The 18,895-nt window shown below is 45.0% G+C and overlaps 1 protein-coding gene across 2 annotated transcripts; it reads right to left on the bottom strand.

Moving 5' to 3' along the window:
- Positions 1 to 462: 462 nt before the first annotated feature.
- On the bottom strand, positions 463 to 18,760 carry LOC8051948 (golgin-45). Of its 2 annotated transcripts, none has more exons than XM_002434144.4 (8): positions 18,436 to 18,760; positions 18,003 to 18,099; positions 13,932 to 14,166; positions 12,385 to 12,625; positions 10,152 to 10,351; positions 9,025 to 9,153; positions 5,878 to 6,127; positions 463 to 2,295 (listed from the first exon to the last, which is right to left on the bottom strand). In XM_002434144.4, exons 2-8 carry the CDS (start codon positions 18,025 to 18,027, stop codon positions 2,134 to 2,136), a joined length of 1,242 nt encoding a protein of 413 aa, XP_002434189.3. In that variant the 5' UTR covers positions 18,028 to 18,099; positions 18,436 to 18,760; the 3' UTR covers positions 463 to 2,133. The 2 variants fall into 2 exon arrangements, with proteins under 2 accessions (XP_002434189.3, XP_029831440.2); XM_029975580.3 differs by having other exon boundaries at positions 18,558 to 18,739.
- Between the last annotated feature and the right edge of the window lie 135 nt (positions 18,761 to 18,895).

Below are 18,895 nucleotides of genomic sequence, written 5' to 3' on the forward strand. Positions count from 1 at the left end.
CACTAGAGATGTACACCAGTTTGCTTTTCTATTCATGTGAGGCTACCAACCTTCCAGAGATGGGTGTGGACTGTAGGTAGGATCTATGCTTTTTTTTTTTGTCATACACACAACTCTGCATATTCAACAATCTGTGCTGAATAGCCAAAAAAAACACCAAAACTCTTGCAAAAAAAAAAGGAATGTTGAAGATGTGTTAATGTATTGTCTTTCCTTTCCATGTTTCAGTCTCAAGGCACTACCGTGAATTATTGCAATTTTCATTGAATGTACCTACAGTGTGTAGTTCTGAAAACATACAACCATAACTCGCCACACATTCTGCACACATTATGCGACACCAAATGTAACCCTAAAACTTTCCCAATTGTCTCGCTCGAGTGCTGTCCTCAGGAACTCTGTCTTGCTCCCAAACAAAATGTTGTACAGGACAATGACAACAACAATGAATGCTTGCAACAATGCATAACAAGAATCCTATTATATTTATTTATGGTCATTTCACCTTGTTAACAATGCTGCAAAATGTCCAAAACCGACCCCCAATGCTGCTGGCGGTAAGTCAAGGCGCCTGCAGGACTTCCTACCCAAGGGGTATGCCTCTGCGCATGCTTACAAATAAGGCACTTGGTTCCGACATACTTCATGCAAAGACGGTTGGTACGCACATCTGAGATGAGCCCCGGGGCAATTCACATTCTTGCACCGCGTTCCAGCCTTCGGAGTTGTACAAGCAAAATCCTATAAGTTGCCCTCAAAGAGTCATTACTTGCAATGCTGAGTCGCCGTTAATCGGCTCGATGTAACTTGTTTGACGACACGATGTGAGCATACATACCTAGAAGCAATCGATTATCGAAGTCATGCCCGTTTCTGCACAATGTTTCTCTGCACGGAGTATCGAAACGCGCAAACGCATGCATTTAAGTATTGACACCAGTATTAAACTAGTTTGCTGCAGTTGGTCCGTTTGCCCAATGTTACCAGCTAGCATTCAAAAAGACCAAGTTATTTCGTTAATCACCTCAAAATAGTAGCTGCAAGCACAACCTCGAGATCCTTTGGCCCCTTGCAGGTTCCTTCAAAGAGGCAACGTCGATCTGTCGCCGTGACCCGCACAGATACTGCAGTGCTGCCGAGATGATAGCTCGAGTATGGCGAAATCGAGAGTGGTAACTCAGCGGATAACATCCGCCACTGGCTGCCATAAGGTGTACTCACTACCAGAATTACTGCCTTGTCCACATTCCTTGGGAAGAGGGCAAAATTATGCTAGCTTTGTAGAGCAAGTGCTAGCTTTTAAAGAAGTTCTCAGAACGGCAGTGACGGTCAAATAAAGAGGTTAATATATGTGGCAATGTGACACCTGCAAATCTCCATAGTCACGTTCACTTGTCGGAGAGTTCACTGTGCAACATGCAAGGCCTGAGAAGTCCTTCGACGAGTCTAAACAAGTATGAAATCCATGCACAAAGCGTGAATGAATCCCTGACACATCTTCCATTGTGCAAACTCTGAGTGGAATTAATAAAAGAGAAAGAAAAGCGAGTAAGAACACAACAATCCTTCCATTTCATCACACTTTTTTGAGACCACTGGTTTGGCTTCAAAGCCAAAGAGTTTTTCTCCAATGGGCAGATTGATGCAGACGGTACTAATGCTGCCCCAACATGCACCCCTTCAATTTTGCGCTCGAAACCAAAAATGGGACTGCACACAAAACTTTCATCGCAGTGAAATGCTGGTCGTCGATTTGTCCATTATCGTAGCTTACACATGACTGAAGTCTGTCACTGTACATATGTACAATGTTAAGTAACACATGTGGAAACCACAGAGAGGCAGATGTGTGAGGCTAGAAACAAACGGCAGGAAAAGCAAACGAGAGGAAAAGCAAACAGCTGGAGAGCGACGACATAAAAATTTCATCAGTAACCTACGAAGCTCCCTGGCGCAAGCTTGCTTCACGTTGCCTTGTAGGTCCCTTTCACTGCGGTTAGAGTCTTCGAGCAAATGTCGTTCCTGTTTCACGAAAGGCCGCACAGGCTTTTCGTGTGACGAGTGTTTTAGGCGTGGGACGCACACTTGGCCAACATCTTTAAAAATCGAAGCGGCGGACGAGAGGAGCCGCCGTCAGACCTCCTCGAGGTGACCCGAACAGTGCCTGCAGCAGGCAAGCGTCGTGGCACATTCGTGGGTCGTTTTACCGTTGACGTGGTGACACTTCTCCAAAGTCATACCGGGAGAGAGAGAGGTGTTTGAAGTCGACACCGGCGAGAAGGAGCGCTTCAGAGTCTGCAAGATCGACATCAAACGATGTGGGGCTCAGTGACCGTTCATTTCAGACCAAGCCTCCCGGAATGCTCAGACTTAAATTAAAATTAACTGTTGGGCTAGTTGTAGTTGGTTAAACATCTTGATTACAAAAGCGCAAAGGACAAGGACAGAACAAAGAATGAACAGGACAAGCACTTGTCCTGTTCATTCTTTGTTCTGTCCTTGTCCTTTGCACTTTTGTAATTAAGAGGCTCAGACTTGCAGCTGACGTTTCGCTAAGGGGCTAAGTCTTATAGCGAAATGTCTGCTGCCACTCTGAGGTTCCCAGTTTCGAGTTCACACCCGGTTCGATTATATTCATGTTTTGTTTGGTACCATCAAGTTTGCTACGAGGATTGCCATGTGTAAATGTCACTCCACTTATCTGGAGCTAATTTAATACAGATACATACTCTATTGGAGGGCTACATGTCAGATGGTGTATCTCGAAATCACAAAAATTGAAAGTAGATGACATTATTCTATGCAAAGAAAAAGACAAATCTGCTACATGGATATTTAAAGACTGGGAAGTTAGTCTGCCTTAAAAAGGACATGGGTCTTTGGTGACAAAAAATCTTTGTGGAAGAATCTTTTTTTTTTTAATGGTGATTTTGAAATCTACTGCTATCTTGCTAGATGCTTAATTCTATTGATTGATGTTGGTGCCATAATATTAATTTATAATATCTATGCAGGTTGAATTTGCACTGAAGTTTATGCTAAAACAGTATTTCTCAAAGATTTAATTTTGGGCAGAGATGGCAAAATTACTTTCAAGAACTAATTAAGTTATATTTCTATACCCATTTTGACCTCAAGAACCATAGTAAAAAAAGTCTGGCTTCTCGCGGAGCATTACTGATTTTCCCCTTCATGTAGAGAATTAAGATTGTAGACGAGATATATGTTATGTTATCAAGACGTACACATTCCAAATGCCAAAAGCATCGCTTTTTTCCTCCGGCAACCAAATCTCGTAAGAACCACTTCAAGCCGCATATGAACAATGTGCAAAACATGCTTTTTTTCTTGTGGTGAAAAAGGGCATAATTACTTTTCTGAACTGCAAAAACATAAATAAATGACATCAAAGTAATGAAATTAATTTGACATTACTTTTTATTAGTTTGAGGCAGTAATCTTTGCTCATTTTATTTATGGTACATGTATCAAAACTCAAATCTTCCTGTTTACACCGCAACAGTCCTATGCGCCTCAAAGTGAACTATAGTGAACAGCCGTTTCGCTGGCGCACATGACATAAGTGTTAAACGTGATAAGTAGCTTCTCCTTTATATGTGACTCCCAAGACAGTCGACTTGCCGGTTTCACTGTTCATTCAACAGTGAAGGTCCTTCGTTAAAGGTGATATGTTTCAGTCTTTCTGATTTAGAAGTTATAGTTTGTGTCAGTATGTTAAGTCGGGCCATAGGAGCTCGTTCTTACAAGGACTCTTCACATGAAACGTTTACCTCCCACCTCCAGACGCAATCTAATCCTATTCTCTAAAGAGCACAAGTCAACGTGTTTCCAGTCATTCCTCTCAAGGAAAGAGCAAGAAGGCTCAGGTTCTGTTTGTCCTGTCCTCTCAGGTTTTAAAATGTGTTGACTTCACTGGCGATGCGCCCTTCGCCTTGGAAGCTACGTGCTCGTTGGAATAGTCACACGTCTGCCTTTCACCCCATAACCATGCTCTCATTCATACCCTCGTGCAGAGAAAGGGACGGGTTAGGTGATAGAAGGAAGGTGGTTGATTGGTTCTGGTGAGCTCCCAGCTCCCACTGCACTGTCAGCTAAAGGATGAACTACGTCTGGCATCGTCGTGATGACATGACGGCTAGAGTCTGTCTTGCCTGGAGTTTGTGAGCAATGGACTTGCAACTTTGTCTTTTCACGTAAGCTTTTCTCCTTTGCCTTTCCAGCTTGCCTTTGTGCGTTTGTAAAGTTCTTCGCACGAGGCTTTGGGCTTAGATGGCCATCGTTTATTTGCTCTGATGTCTCTTTCACAATATTTGGCCTTGCAAACTAATTTTTCTCTTTTTTTTTTAAAGCTCGCAAAGGAAGCTTTTTATTTGGGACAAAAGTAATTTCAAAAGTAGAGTAATTTTCTCCCAATTACTGCCTGAAAGTAATTTATTACATTAATAAATGACCCACCTAGGAAAAGTAGTTCATTATATTACTCATTACCACAAAAAGTAATTTAATTACAGTAATGTCATTATTGTTGTCACCGATTTAGGGCTCCTTGGAGATTCACAGGAGGGGTATCTCAACATCTAGGGCAGATAGAAAAGCAACTTTTACTTGCAATATGAAACTTAATTTGCAAGGCATGCATTGTTGAGGGCAGATTCTTTCCTGCAAACCTAGAAAACTTTTCAACTGATCTATGGTTTTATTACTTAATCCCCCAACATTGAACGCTGACCTTCAATCTGCTTTAAAATCACTAATAATGGTTCAACCACAAAAGTACTTCCAACATTGTATTCTGTATATTTTGTAGTACCTAACCACGCATTAAACATAATTTTTTTGTGGAGTAGATGATTTACTATAGCTCCTGAAACCAAAGGCAGGTGAGTTTTAATTATTTTCAAGACTGATAATGTACTGACTGAAAAGGTGACCAGATATTTGCACTCAACAAGAAAAACTGAACAAGCTTGTGCACTTGCAATGAATTTGGTTGAACAATAAGGAGAAAACCACCAAGACCAGTGCCTTTGAGATGGCATCAGGTATCTCATTGTCCAAGCACGACTTGGCCAGAGCAGTATGACCTCTAACCTGGGGCCTTTACCATACATCACGTGGTAGTGACCACATGACGGCACGTCAATATGACGCTCATCTGGATTGAAATGGGAACTAAATAGTCACAACTCTACAGAAAATTCCAAGCGCAACAGAATGCAAAGAGGCTAAATTTGATTGATACATGAAGATACGTGCTGTATGCCACTCGGGCAGCGGGGGATCGGTAACCGAGTGTGCTAGCTCGGTGCAGCTCGGAGCCTGTGGAGCGAAAACTCGTGCTGCAGAACCGAGTGATCTTGAGCTCGATTCCTACCCCCGCCCGTTTCAATCTGGACGAGCATCGTACCGGCGTGCAATCGTGTACCACTACTGCAAGGTGCACGTTAAAGACACCAGTCCACTGGTGGTACTGCACTGGCTAAATTTCTCGTCCACAACGGAGACACCAGATGCCCACTGTGGCTGACCAACTTCCCTCTGCCTAAACATATGCACAACACACTGGACTTTTTTCAAGTAAATGCGTCGTCTGGGGAGTCGTCAGCAAGCTATGAACGAAGGGCAGCCCAATGTGCCTCTGCCCGCGGGACCACATTTGCTTCGTGCCGCAGTGTCGCCTTTCATCGCTTGTTATGTCCCACACTATCGACACCACTCAAAAAAAGGAATCGTCAGAAAAGACGAAATATGTGCAAAGATAGGCGACGGCAGGTAGCAAGGTCGGGGGAGGGGGTCTACTCATGCGCAGAAGCTTACTAAAAGGAGGTCCGTCACTTCACTGAGGCAGGCGCTCACCTCAAAGGTTCCCTCCGCCTTCTGGGCAAAACGCTCGGCCGGCGTCGGAACTACGCTCGGAGCTGGCAGGAGCCTCAGGTTGGCACTGCCGTGCACCGCCTGGCAGGCGGCTCTCGCCAGCTGCTGGGTGGCGGCACAGAGCTGGAGCAGGTCATGGGGCGGGGCCTCGGCCGGCGGCTTGAACGCCGGTCCGTCTCCGCTCTTCATCGGCTCGGTCGTCGCCAGCACCTCGTGCAGTTTCGACAGCAGTCTGCCAAAAGAGGCCGGTTCAGTGACTCCTCACAGACATTTGGGTTTTCAACCTAAAACATTCTTAAAAGTGAGCTCTGACGAAATTTCGATAGTCGCCGATTTGCCTTAAAAAATTGGCCGAACACATTAATTGACACATCTAAACTATTAACCCAAATTATGAGTCGCATAACCTTTTCCCGACGTCATTAAATTGTCGAGTTTGGTCCGAGATGCTGAGATGCTCTACTGGCAATGCTAAAAATGTGATGTAAAATGTTGGAACACAGCAGAGCTCGTTTCTGACGAGTTACAAGATGTTTGATGGTGTGAGATGAATGCTGGCGAAGCTCACGCCAGCAAAATGACAATAAAACAATTAAAATACCATATGTCTTTAGAGAGCCTGCTCGACTTGCAAGTTCTACGACATGCAACATGACCTCTCCCCCCCCAGAGTGCTGGAAGATTTCAACGTGGTTTTTGGGAAAATGCTATTTATTGCTTCGTTGATTTTGGCATAACCTTCGTTTGCCATTTTCTCAGTGCATACTTTAAATTTAGAGATAATGAATAGTATCCCGGGAAAGGTAATGCTATGGTATTTAGAAAATCTGTTTAGATTGTGTAGCTCAAAAAACTGCCAGTTAAAGCTGCTTTTCAAGGTGAAATTATGGCGGCGCAATACATGAAACTGTACGTGAAACTGCGGTGCAGTACATGAAATTTCCCCAAATTCCTCCCAATTGTCTGTGCTCTGGAAAGCGAGCAGACGACGAAGTTGCAGTGTGTCACGGTCTACCGGTCGCAAAAGGAAGGTGCATTCGACTGAGGGTCACATGCATGATTAACAAAAGGCCATCAGATACATTAGAACTGCCTAACTGTTTCACCTTTTTGGAAGAAAACTGGCCAGGTGACGGCACGAAAGAAGGAAGGCATATACCGTAAAATACCGAGCATGCACCCGCTTCACAATGAGCACCCACCCGCTATTTTTGGAATGCTAGAAAACTAAACAAAGGACGTATCAAGCACCCATGCCAGACTTCCGAGCCCATCTAGATTACCGAGATGCTCCTCTGCATCAGCCGCTTCTCTGAGCACGCTAGTGAGAAGCCAGCCCCATCAAGTGCCCCCTTCTGCACTTTTACGCTCGGATTTAACAAGCGCTTATCCCCCAGTTTTTCATTACAGTACTCGATTACAGTACTTGTAATCATTACAGTAGATTACAGTACTTCTTTCATCACAATTTTTAACAGGGAAGCAATGCATTCGTGGTAGTATTTTATGGTTCTATAAAAATTCTTCGCTCACAAATTAGTGACCTGAAATGTGGAAGTGGCAAGCCCCTTCAATGTGCCTTTAATTATTTGCTTTCCAATGTAAGAAAGTTTTTGAAGCACAGGTGCACCACACAAATTTGACTAAGAGTGTGACTTCCTAATAGTAGTACATAAAATAAAAAATAAAAAAAAACCTAACTTTTGACGATGCCCCCACATGGAAAAAATCGTCTGACTTAGACATTCCGTCAGATGCAAGGAGGGCACTTAATGGGGTTTCTATTGAGCAGCACTTGCTGTCGGCATGATGTGCACTGTGACATGTGGCAAAGTAATAAACTCGTGTAAGGGCCGCACTATTTTTTCCCGATTTGAGGGCAAATTTTCAAAATGCGGCCCATACACGGATAAAAAAAAACAACCTGTATCCACATTTTGAAATGAACTTACATTAGCGCGCTAGGTGCACTGGTCGAAAACGCCTTCACTCCGGAATCTGGACTGAATCGTCAGTCGGATTTAATTAGTTTACATACTGCGCAGTACGCATCTTTTTTTGTACTTGATAGCATGCGCGGCAACTTTTGACTTGAATCCCGTATGACTGTTGAAGTGGTACTTGCCCATAGCACTGATTGCGCGAAAAGGCAGACAAATCACGACGCTTTGACACGAAAAGAAGAACAAAAGAAAACCTCCCCAGAGTGTACAGTGGCGTTCAGAAACCTGAGTGCACGCGTGCGAGCCGAGCCTGCTGAATTCTCATTCCTCGCGCTTGCCACGGAAGCTGACATATTCTTTATCTTTTCTCAATGTATTCCGGCCGAAACATTAACGCATCCTGACGGTGCGGCCGACCACGATCGAGGTCGGCAGCCATTGTGCCATACGGTGATACGGATGAGTGGAGAGCAAATATCGGAGACGCAGAGACATGCCGCTACGTGCTCGGGCGGTGGCTAGCGCCACCTAGCAATATATATTCATAGAAACTTTCATGCATTACAGTTGGCGCGCCTCAAAAACAAGGGGGTGCGGTGCATACACGAATAATTTCTCCAATTCTTTTTTTTTTGCAATATTTTGTCCTAAATAGGAGGGTGCGGCCCTTACACGGGTGCAGCCCTTACACGCCATTATACGGTAGTTGTGAATGTGCAAAAGACCTCTTCTTCTTCATCCGTGCACCTCATCTTTGGGGGCATTGCGTCGTTTTCTCCAAAATTCCCCGCCCACACAACCTGACCATGAATTGCCTCCATGCCTACTAGATAGCACGCAGTTCCTACCCTACTTGGCAACCCTCGCTTCTACACACCAGAGTCGAGGGAGGGAGGGAGGGGATGCCATTGGTTGCGCCCATTACGACAACAAACCGTGGGAGGGAGCGAGAGTCGAATAAGCTGTATAAGAGAGTGTTAGTCATGGGAGAGTGTCAAACTATCGGAGTGTCAGCAACGGGAAAGCGACGGACGACTGGAAAGAGCGTTGGTTCCTAAGCCGACACTCTATCCATAGCTTTGCTCGCCGTCATTGGACCAGGGCAAGCTAGCAAGGTCTTTGGATGGTTTCCACATAAAGCTGTTGCTTTGGGACCGAGTTCGGCCCTTGTTTTCTGATGACCCACCTGTATGTGGCGACCACGTTGGTCTCAAGGTGCTGGTGCTCGCTGGCGATCCACTGCAGCGACTCCTGGAAGTCCTCGCACTGGTGCATCAGGCGTGCCTTCCAGCCAGCCAGCTCGTCAATCATCAGGCTGCGAGGCGCATTGATGCAGTCAAGCTCCCACAAATAAAAAATGAATGTACGAAAATCTGTTGTAGGTTAATAAGCGGGACAAGTGCCTCCCACAAAGCTCCCTGCATGCCATGATCGATGCTTCCCTCCTCTCCACTCGCCTTCTCTCCAGTATTCACTCTGCTAAAGTGGAAAGAGTGGAGGGCTTTGTGGGAGGGAGGAGCTTTTCTACCTATTCTTACCCTGCAACAAATTATAGGCCTGCTTTTCTTTTAAGCTTTTAGCTAACTAAGTAAAAAAAAAAGAAAGCCGTTTACAACTCCCTGTAACGCCGAATTAGAGTGCAGCTCTTGAGGAGAAGGGAAGCGTACAGCGGGGAAAGTATACTCCTCCTCCCTCCTCCTCACGTCCTCATCCTGTCTGCTACTCCTCCCTCTGAGCGGCGTCGCCATCGCCTCACGAGGGTCACGTGACCTCACGGGGGTTCATGACCCCTAGAGGTCTCGTGAAGATGTCATCAGTGACGTCACTGATGACGTCATCATCACTAGTGACGTCATCAGTGACGATGACGATGCAAATGCCGGTGACGTCATCAGTGACGATGACGATGCAGATGCCGATGACGTCATCAGTGACGACGACGAAGACGATGTGGATGACGTCACCAGTGACGTCACTGATGACGTCATCAGTGACGTCGCATGTCCCATAATGCATTGCACGGTTACACCCACAGCGACGCTGCTCAAGCCGGCAACAGGTGCCTAAGAGCTGCGCTTTAAAAAAGGAAAACGAGTGACGAAAAATGTTTTAATTAGCACAAAATTTGGACACATAGTGTAGCTACTTCACCCCGTATTCACCGCGTAGATTGAGGCACTTGTCACGACGTGGCCCGAGCATTTGGACGGCCTCCTCGAGGAAGGTTGCCACCTGGGTTCTCGGACCTTCCACGATGCGTTCGACCAGACCGTAGTTTGGTACGCCGGAAAGGGAAGGCCCGTCCGTCCTCACCTGCTGGCGAGGAACTTGCTGCGCCAGACGTCCGACTGGATGGACAGGCGGTCCACCTCCTCCATGCCTTCTTGCAGCTTGGCTGAGTAGAAGCTGATGTCCTCGGCCAGCTTGGCCTTGTCCTCACTGAGGAACTGCACCCGGGCCTGCATGTCCTCACCGAGGGATGCCACCAGCAGCTTCTTCAGCTCCGTGTTCACCTGCGGGGAGAGGAAGTTACAAGGATGGCGGCGTCCATGCCGAAAGGGTGGCGCCTAGAACGTGTCTCCGGTTGGCGTGTTTGGCATCCCGTCCTACCTAAGCATCAAAAGAGGCCCCTGAAGTGGCAATGAACAATGTCACAAAAGCCGGAGTGTCACGCCGTCGCATAGTGCGATCCTAGCAGTGCATTATGGGACGTGCGAAGGTGAGAAGATGCAAGAGTCGCCGTCAATGCGGCTTCCCGACTCATTGCTGCAGTAGATTTCGTAGACTGTTTAGCTTCAGAGCAACCTAGAACGGAACATCCGTCTCCAGCATCTACCTCTGCTGTCATGCCACCGCCAGGATTGTGGCGTGCAACAGTGCGACGCTTTTATGACGCCATCGAGCAGAAATCCAAGGACCACATTTGAGGATACATTTGTGTCCACATTTGAGGACGCAAGTCAGAGAAGCGCTCCAGGCACCATACCACAAGTATGGTACCTAGAGCTCCCAGCATGGCATTTCTACCGAACCAACTTCAACACCGCTGTACCAGCTCATGGTAATTTTCTGTTTTGCACGTTAGTTCAGACAGCAGGAAGTTAGTCGGCCCCAAAGGGCATCTAGCGTCTTCACTGTACTAGATGAGAAGTCTAGCCAGAGCAGTACCACCGTTATCCTAGGATAACGGCAGCATAGTAGTGACACATGACTACAGTCAAACCTCATTATATCGAACACGGATATAGAGAATTATTGCTTATATCGAATAGTTGTCGAACGACCATAAGAATTACATGCATTTTAAACTTTTTATAGCAAACTCGGTCGGTTAAAAAATGAATATATCGAACTTTGCAGCGCCGGAAAGCAGCGCTATGGAGACAGGCGGCAGGCTTTCCCGCAGCACGTTGGAGGATATGGCGGGCTTTCCCGCAACACATCGTAGGATAGCGGTGCCGCAGCAGGCGTTTGCTACTTTTATTCAAACGTGTGCCCGCATAAAGCTTTATGCCTTTGGTGATGGGAACGCCATCCAGATTCAGCGGCATACGGGCTCAGTCAGCTCAATCGTATCGCCAGCATCACTTACTCATGCCCTGTGGCCCTGTGCGTGGCTCCCGCAGTTTCGTTCCTCCGACGCTGCGTCAACTGTATGTGTCGTACTGATGGCAACAAACGTAAAGTTGCTGACGTTTGCTGCAAAGCTTAAAATCATCCGCTGTGTTGAAAAAGGAGAAAAGAAGTCCAGTGTTGCCGAAGCGTACAACATACCGTGAAGCACTTTGAGCACGCTGCTGAAGACGAAAAACGACATCAAATTAAAGGCTGAGCGAAGCACGCGCTCCGTGCTCGCACACCGGCCTTCGAAAAGGTGGAAAGATCACTTCACATGTGCTTTATGGACACAAGGGCTTGGAACATTTTGGCGTCGGGGCCGATGCTTCAACAGAAAGCAAAGGACTTCGCGTTCATCCACCAAGCACAAAACGTTGCCGCAAGTATAGCGGGTGGCTACAACGTTTCAAAGCCTGTTACAACATTGTCGGGAAGACGGTCTCGCTTTTACGCCGCTACTGCAGTGCAATTGACAGTAGTGGTCTGGCGCTGGTGGACCGCTTGGAGACAGTGGAGCGGATCGTAATAAGGCATGCGGTCAACTCCATGAAGCAATCTACGCTGCGGCAGTTTTTTTCACCAGAATAAATAGTTAACCTTAGCGTTTCCAGTGAGTAGCCATTTTTGCCGCTTGCCCTTTAGTGATTAAATTGCGCAGTACTTTGACGCTTTTTTGGTGTGATTTTGTATATCGAATTTTGATTATACCGAACTATTTCATGGTCCTCGCACTGTTCGATATAACGAGGTTTGACTGTACACGTCGGCACGATGCTTGTCCAGATTAAAACGGGCAGTGAACCAGGGATCTCTGGGTTTTGCAGTGCAAGCTTTCGATCCACCTGCATGGTGCTGCTGTGCGCTAACGCATGTAGTGCCGCACCCTGTACACGTCTACGCATTTGAGCTGGCCTTGGCCTCTGCTCACCTGCAGCTGCACCCTCAGCTGGTCCTCCACATCCCTCTTCTGTTCCGTCAGCACCTCCAGCTGCTTCTGGAGCGAGGCCAGGCGGGCCGCAGTCTCCCCTTCCGGGACCGAACCCTCCGCGGCCGTGCCCTCTGGGACCTCGCGCACCACCGATATCACCGGGGATGGCTGGCTTCCTCTTTTCCCGGCTGAGCCGTCCCTCAACAGCGGAAAGGGAATCTCGAGCGCAGCCAGCTTTGTTCTGAAAATGGGTCGACATATGTGACGGCAAAGCCTAAACGGGTACTACGGTGGTTTTTGAGATTGCCTTTTTATGGTGCAAACTCAATCCGGCACCCCAGACGTCCTAAGAAAAAAAGAAAATCACAAACATCCATGGCTTTTTTCCCTGTTAGAAACACGACCAAACATTGCAAGGCACACTTTTTTCAGAGATAAACCTGAAAGAAAAGCATTCTGAGATATACTGAAAAAAGGGCATGCCGCAATGTTTCGTAGCCTTTCTAAGAGGAAAAAATGATGCATATGTTTGTAATTCCAGGTTTTCTAGGATGCCTGGAGAGCGTAGCTTTGAAATGCACTAAAATATTAAGGTGGGATAGTTGGCTCAACATACTAAATATCTAAAGCACAAGGGACAGACAAGGACATGAGGAAGACAGGATTGAACTGTCCAATCTTTTTGATGTCTTTGTTTGTCTTTCGTGTTTTGCATATTTATTTAACATAATTTAAGTTTGTGCCACAAAAAAAAAAAAATCTCAGAATCTCTTTTTGTTTTGTTCTAGAACCCAGTCATCCATAGAACGCCGGAGCTCTCAAGCTTCTGCAACCTGTGCCAAAGTGGCGGGAGTGGCACTACTACATTGTGGATCTGTTACAAAGGACATCTGTTGAAAATGAGCAGTGGGGTTGTTTCAGCATGCAGAACTCGTACTGGTAAGGCTTGTGACAGACAAACAAACCTGTGATTCATCTCAGCTGGTTATGGTCACCAATACCTTTGCATCCTCCAATTGAAGCTGTTTCCAACATGAGGATACAGTACATACTTGTCCGAAAATGACTACACAGCAAAACATTTCTGAGTATCCAAAAAAAATATTAACAATCTGTTAAAATGTTTCAAGGGATCTTGCAGGCTACCGAAATGGTGTTCGGCAACTTATGGAACAAAAAAGATTGTTGTGTTGGGCAGGAGTGCAAGGTCTGGTAAAATCAGAGTACTACTCCGCTAGTCAGTTTCATTCATCAAACAAACATACTGACATACGAGGCAACTGTGACACTGCAATTTCCGTCACCACGAAGTGAAGGCATATGAAACAAGTCAAGCACACCCCAATGAGAAAATGATGCGCAGTCTTTTTAGTAACTACTTAACCCCTCCGAACGGGTGCGGGTAAAAAGCAGAATAAGAACAACACCGTCTCCAAGATGGGATAAATTGTTAGCATGTTTCACCGGCCAGTCTGCGCCTGTACTCATCTCAACATTCTTCGGTAACCCTTTCCCCTCCAAACACTGCGATCCCAGAGGTCACTCACCTGTGGCCTTTCTTTGCGGTTGACGGAGGCACAATGGGTGTGACGGCCGCCTTGTAAGGCTCGTACGGTACGAACTTGGGCTCCCTCCGCTTGACCGGGACCGGGATGTCCTTGGGAAACGACGACAACGGGGGCGGAGAGTACGGGGGGCACAGCGGGGCCAAACTCGTGGTCGTACCGCCGTCTTCCATTCCGTCGCCTTCTGACCTCAAAGCAGACTGGAGCTGTGCCTTTCCTGCCAGAACAAAGTTTCCCATGTGACAGAAGGCGTGACGAGCAATTATCGTCGAAATCCCTTCTTCTAATCCATTTCTAATGCATGAAATACATTATCACTACCGTAATATTCTGAGAGATAGCCCACTCAAAATCAAAAGCAAATCGGTTGAAAATAAAGAGTGAGCTAACTTTCGGTATGCAATCGAAAAAAGTTGAAAAAATGTTATGTTAGTTTGAGATTTTGTGATTGCAGGGAGGGGTGATGAACCAAAGACGGGTGTCTTTCCCAGTGAGCAATGTTCGCTTATCTCCGGTCCCAGCTAAGTGACACCATTTCTGCCGAAGTCACCATTGGCCAGGGCCCTGCAATTCCTAAAAAAATTGCCTATCTTTGGGCTTTTCGAAAAAGAAAAAAAAATAGCAAATCGTGCCAAAAACATGGATGGGTTATCTTTCGGGGGTGAAGCACCTCTAGGTATATTATGGTAGGCCGTAGATTTTTCTGGTGTCCATTTATTTATCAAAACTCAGTGTATTTCAGCGATTTGTTTCACACATACTCTAGAAACGCTGATTATCGGTGAAAAGAAACTCATGAAAAACCACGAGTTCAAATATAATTTAAAATTTGTATGCACCCCCCTAATGCCTCGCACTTCCCACAGTGCAACAGTACTCGCAAATCATGAACAACAAGCCAGAACACAGGCCAAAAATCAAGTACTCTAACATAGTCAACTGGAGCTTTTCGTTTCCTTTGTGTCCTGGTCCCTCTCTGCTCCGTGTGATGACAAAAATTTCAATGTTTGCAAGAAAATGTTTTTGCCATGAGGAAGGCCAAGTTTCTCTTGCTTCTTTCGCAAAACTCAACCGACAACAACCGCTTGTGTAGTCTTGGACATCATCATCCAGCTCCGACTTGAATGCAATAGGGACATTCTGTCAAATCCGTGGTGACCAACTAACTGACGTTACTTTCGTGCCATTGTCCTCCAAGGTCTGTGATTTCATTGACTGATAGCAGGCTTGGTTCTGGGTAAAAAAAATATGCACCCAACAAGCATCTAAAAAAGGAGGGTTTCGACAAAAACAGCCCTCTCTTAGAAAAAAACATTTTCAGAAATGGGTGTTTTCTTGGTTTTAACCGGTTTTGTGTTTTCGATACTGGCAGACGTTTATCGGTGTTTTTTTTTGGTTAAAACCAGAAATTCTTCAACCTAACTTTAGCAGAACCCCCTACTCCCAGAATTTTGTCCACTAGTCTGTCCATCTATGCACCCACGCATACCCCCCACAGCAAAACCAGTTAAGTTATCAAGGCAATATAAGCAAAATGATGCACACAAGCACTTACTCATAATTAAATCAACATACTCATCCCCCACCAAAAAACAAACCCAGAACCTTAAACTTGCACTCATCACTGCGACCGAAAATGCGAGTGTTCAAAATCAGAACTAGGAGGAGGGCCACAGCTTCTGAGTGCTTGTGCAGCTTTCAATCTTACAAGAGTTATCACGCATTACTTTTGGGGAGGAATTGGTTCTCCTGTTTTACTGTTATAAAGCCAGTGTTTTTCACTGCCCCCGTGGCATCAGTAATGATGACCTTCTTTGGCAACTGTGCTGACTAATATACCATATTTTCCGGACTACAGTCTGCAAACTATACACACTTAAAAGTTTAAATTTAATGCGTTGCAAACTATTTGAATGACAGTATATCAATGATGATTTATGTATAATACAAGCGTCTTTGAGACATAATATAACTTGCATTTCTTAAGGTGGGCTACACAAAAGAATTTTTTATGTGTGGACCAGGCACCAGGTGTAAGCTATGCACTGGGTATGGACTATTTACAGAAAAACATTTTTCTTTCAACCACAGTTTGCCGATGCAGATAGTCCAGATAAATATGGTAAATCTACACGTTTGCAAGTCCGGCTTCAGGGCGCCGCCATCTTGCTCAGTTGGGCCGTGCTTGGGCGCGGCCATAATCTGATTAAGACGCCTTAGCAAGGCTTCGTAATCGGATTTTGACGCATCCAAGCGTACCCCAGCCGAGCAAGATGGCAGTGCCCTGAAGCCAGACTTGCAAACGTGTATAGACAAGTTTATTTTTGCAAGCCCAATATTTTTCAAATTTTGCAAGTGTGAGCTTTGGGGAGTACTTTGCAGGCACAGAAATTTTTAAACTGGGAGTTGTATGCTATGTATTCATTATCATTGCATGATAAATTTTCTGCTATATTTCTCAAATAGCAAGATTGAAGACTAACAATACTTGGATTTTGGGCAAGTTGGTTTGACATTATGAGGTACGCTACACTGCAAAGTTACATTGAACAAACACGTAAACTGTAAGAAGCTATGGTAGACAATTTGACAAGATGGACATATTTTAGCTGAATTTTAGCTCTGAATAGCTATACCACAAGGAGCATGTCACATACTCAAAGTCGTAAAAAATTGGGCGGAACTCAGAAGCATCAAAACACATTAAAAAAAAGCCTTGAGGTTCTAAATAAAAAATAAATAAGTTAGTTTCTATCTTTTCTTTTTATCATAACTTGTCAAAGGGAGAGCCGATTGAAGCGTTGAAGTGAAACATGTGACAATGTATCGTCGGAATTTATTCCTATGAAGAGAGCTGTCACAAGCTTCCATCTGTCACTCCAATAGGGTCACAAGGGTCATTGCATTTGCTTTTTGCCAAGTTATGCCGAAATGGGGCAAAGTAGAATTATTTTTTTATTTTAAAACTTGATGTCATCCCTTAGGAGTCGCTGTGTCACACTGAGGTTACTTAAAAGTCCTTTTAAAAGTTGTTAACTTATTTTTTTTTTCTTCTTCATTTGTGGTGTCTTTTAATGTAACATTAGTTACTCCAGTCAGAGGATGGGAAACCTCACAATAATTATATAACAAATATGGTAAATAATTTTTTATAGTAATTTTTTTAATTTTTTTTTTTGTGAAAAATTTTGTTGCAGTAAAAGGGAAATGTAACAGGACAATGGTGAATGACCAGGGAACTGTCATGCAATGCTGTTTAATTGACATTAATTCCATCGCAATTAGACATGAAGAGTAGACCTGCTGAACTTTGTGCAAATAAAAACAGACAGAATAAATCAGTGCATGACAATACTGAGGAAAATGCAGCAATATGAAAAAATAGCTGCCATTCCCACAAAATGTTACCTGAATTACTAATGGATGTTGCACTGCAGAATGTTTTACCCGTGGTACAGAAAGAGATGAACAATGCTGTCAGTGAACTAGTCTGACAAATATTTTTGTAAAACTGTACCATGCACCTACTTTGTCCTTCAAGTTAAAAGAATATCCTATATCACAAGTTTGTGCATACAATCAGATTAACTTATTCTATGTTATCAGATTAACTTACTATCTAGTTGACTAACATTGATCATAATGGCATTTTATTCGCATTAACCAATACATAGCTTGCACGTGATGTTGTTCGTGGCCATGCTGGTATTTTATGTTCCACGAGCGTTCTGTTCACCATGCTAGTCTCACACCGCAGGAGTCGTAGTTCGAAGGAACCAGTAAGTAGATATAACTGCAAGTCAATCCCCAGCAATGGCAGCACTTGCGAAATGCCATCCGATGGGAATCAAGAATAGACACAGAATAGTCTTAAAAAAAAAAAAAAACAAGAAAAGTGCCTTTAAAGTTACAAAGAGAGAGAGGGGGCTTTGTTCTGTAAGGTAATAAGCGCTTCTAAACCAAACAGGTGACCGGTTACGAACGCTCGAGTTCCACCTGCCGATGCAGTTCGGCCAACTCGAGCAAACGTGTCATCTCAGTGGCAGCACACACCTTTCGCGAGAATTTCGGTCTGCATCACGGCTTGTTGACTCCGCTCGATTCGGATGAGGCGCTTCCTGTCACCGAGCCGACATCAGAATCCCTGCATCTGTAACATATTTGCCGCAGCGACATACATACACACACGTCCCCGCATACTGATGTACCATTCGACCATCAACAAACGGTCGGAGAACGCGCAGAAAAACAAGACCGCTCCAACGAGCAAGCGACTGCCCTACTTCGAAGTCATTCCATGCGTGCAATGAAGGAAATGATCTACAAACAATGCAACGCGCCATACGGTAGTAGACGCGGCGACTTGAACGGCACACAGACATCACAGGAACAGCTCGGTAAGTTTCTAGCAAATACTCCTCGTTAACGGCACAGCCCAGAGCAGGCGGCTCTTTGATTATGAACCGTAATTAAAAGGGGAATTTACCACGGTCGCCGCTGCCCTGGTGACTGGATGACGTTGACAAGACGGTGATTCGATCAGCATTACGATTCAATGAGGAAAAATGTCTCGAGACGGAGGAGGAGGGATAGTGTCTCTGGACTTACGGTTGCTTAATTTGAGTGACCTAGATTTAAAAGATTTGTTTCTTGTTTGTTCCCGCGTATAGCGAAACTCTGCGGGTGTCAAAGCGACCCGTATTTTTTCGTGTAGACCAAAGTTGATCGTACTACTGCCCGTGTTAACCCCGTTCTTGAACCCATTCCGCTGATTCCCCACCGTCACCACCGTGCTGATTCAGCTGACGACTAGGAGCCACAATTTAGTAACTTAGTTAGCTTATGTTGGCATACTTTATCAACACACATTTTAAATCTCAACTACTAAATATACATATTTTATAAAATGTTAGTTTTATACTTATTTTATTTATACTTGACTCTAG

The sequence above is a fragment of the Ixodes scapularis genome, unplaced genomic scaffold (assembly GCF_016920785.2).
Source record: "Ixodes scapularis isolate PalLabHiFi unplaced genomic scaffold, ASM1692078v2 PGA_scaffold5__190_contigs__length_132052651, whole genome shotgun sequence".
NCBI classification, from domain to species: domain Eukaryota; kingdom Metazoa; phylum Arthropoda; class Arachnida; order Ixodida; family Ixodidae; genus Ixodes; species Ixodes scapularis.

Excerpts from the sequence above, each read along its gene's own strand:
- LOC8051948 (XM_002434144.4), bottom strand. The coding sequence starts at position 18,027 with ATGCAGACCGAAATTCTCGCGAAAG. Across the intron at positions 12,626-13,931 it reads ACCGCAAAGAAAGGCCACAG|AACAAAGCTGGCTGCGCTCG; the intron begins GTGAGTGACCTC and ends ACCCATTTTCAG. Across the intron at positions 6,128-9,024 it reads AACGTGGTCGCCACATACAG|ACTGCTGTCGAAACTGCACG; the intron begins GTGGGTCATCAG and ends CTCTTTTGGCAG.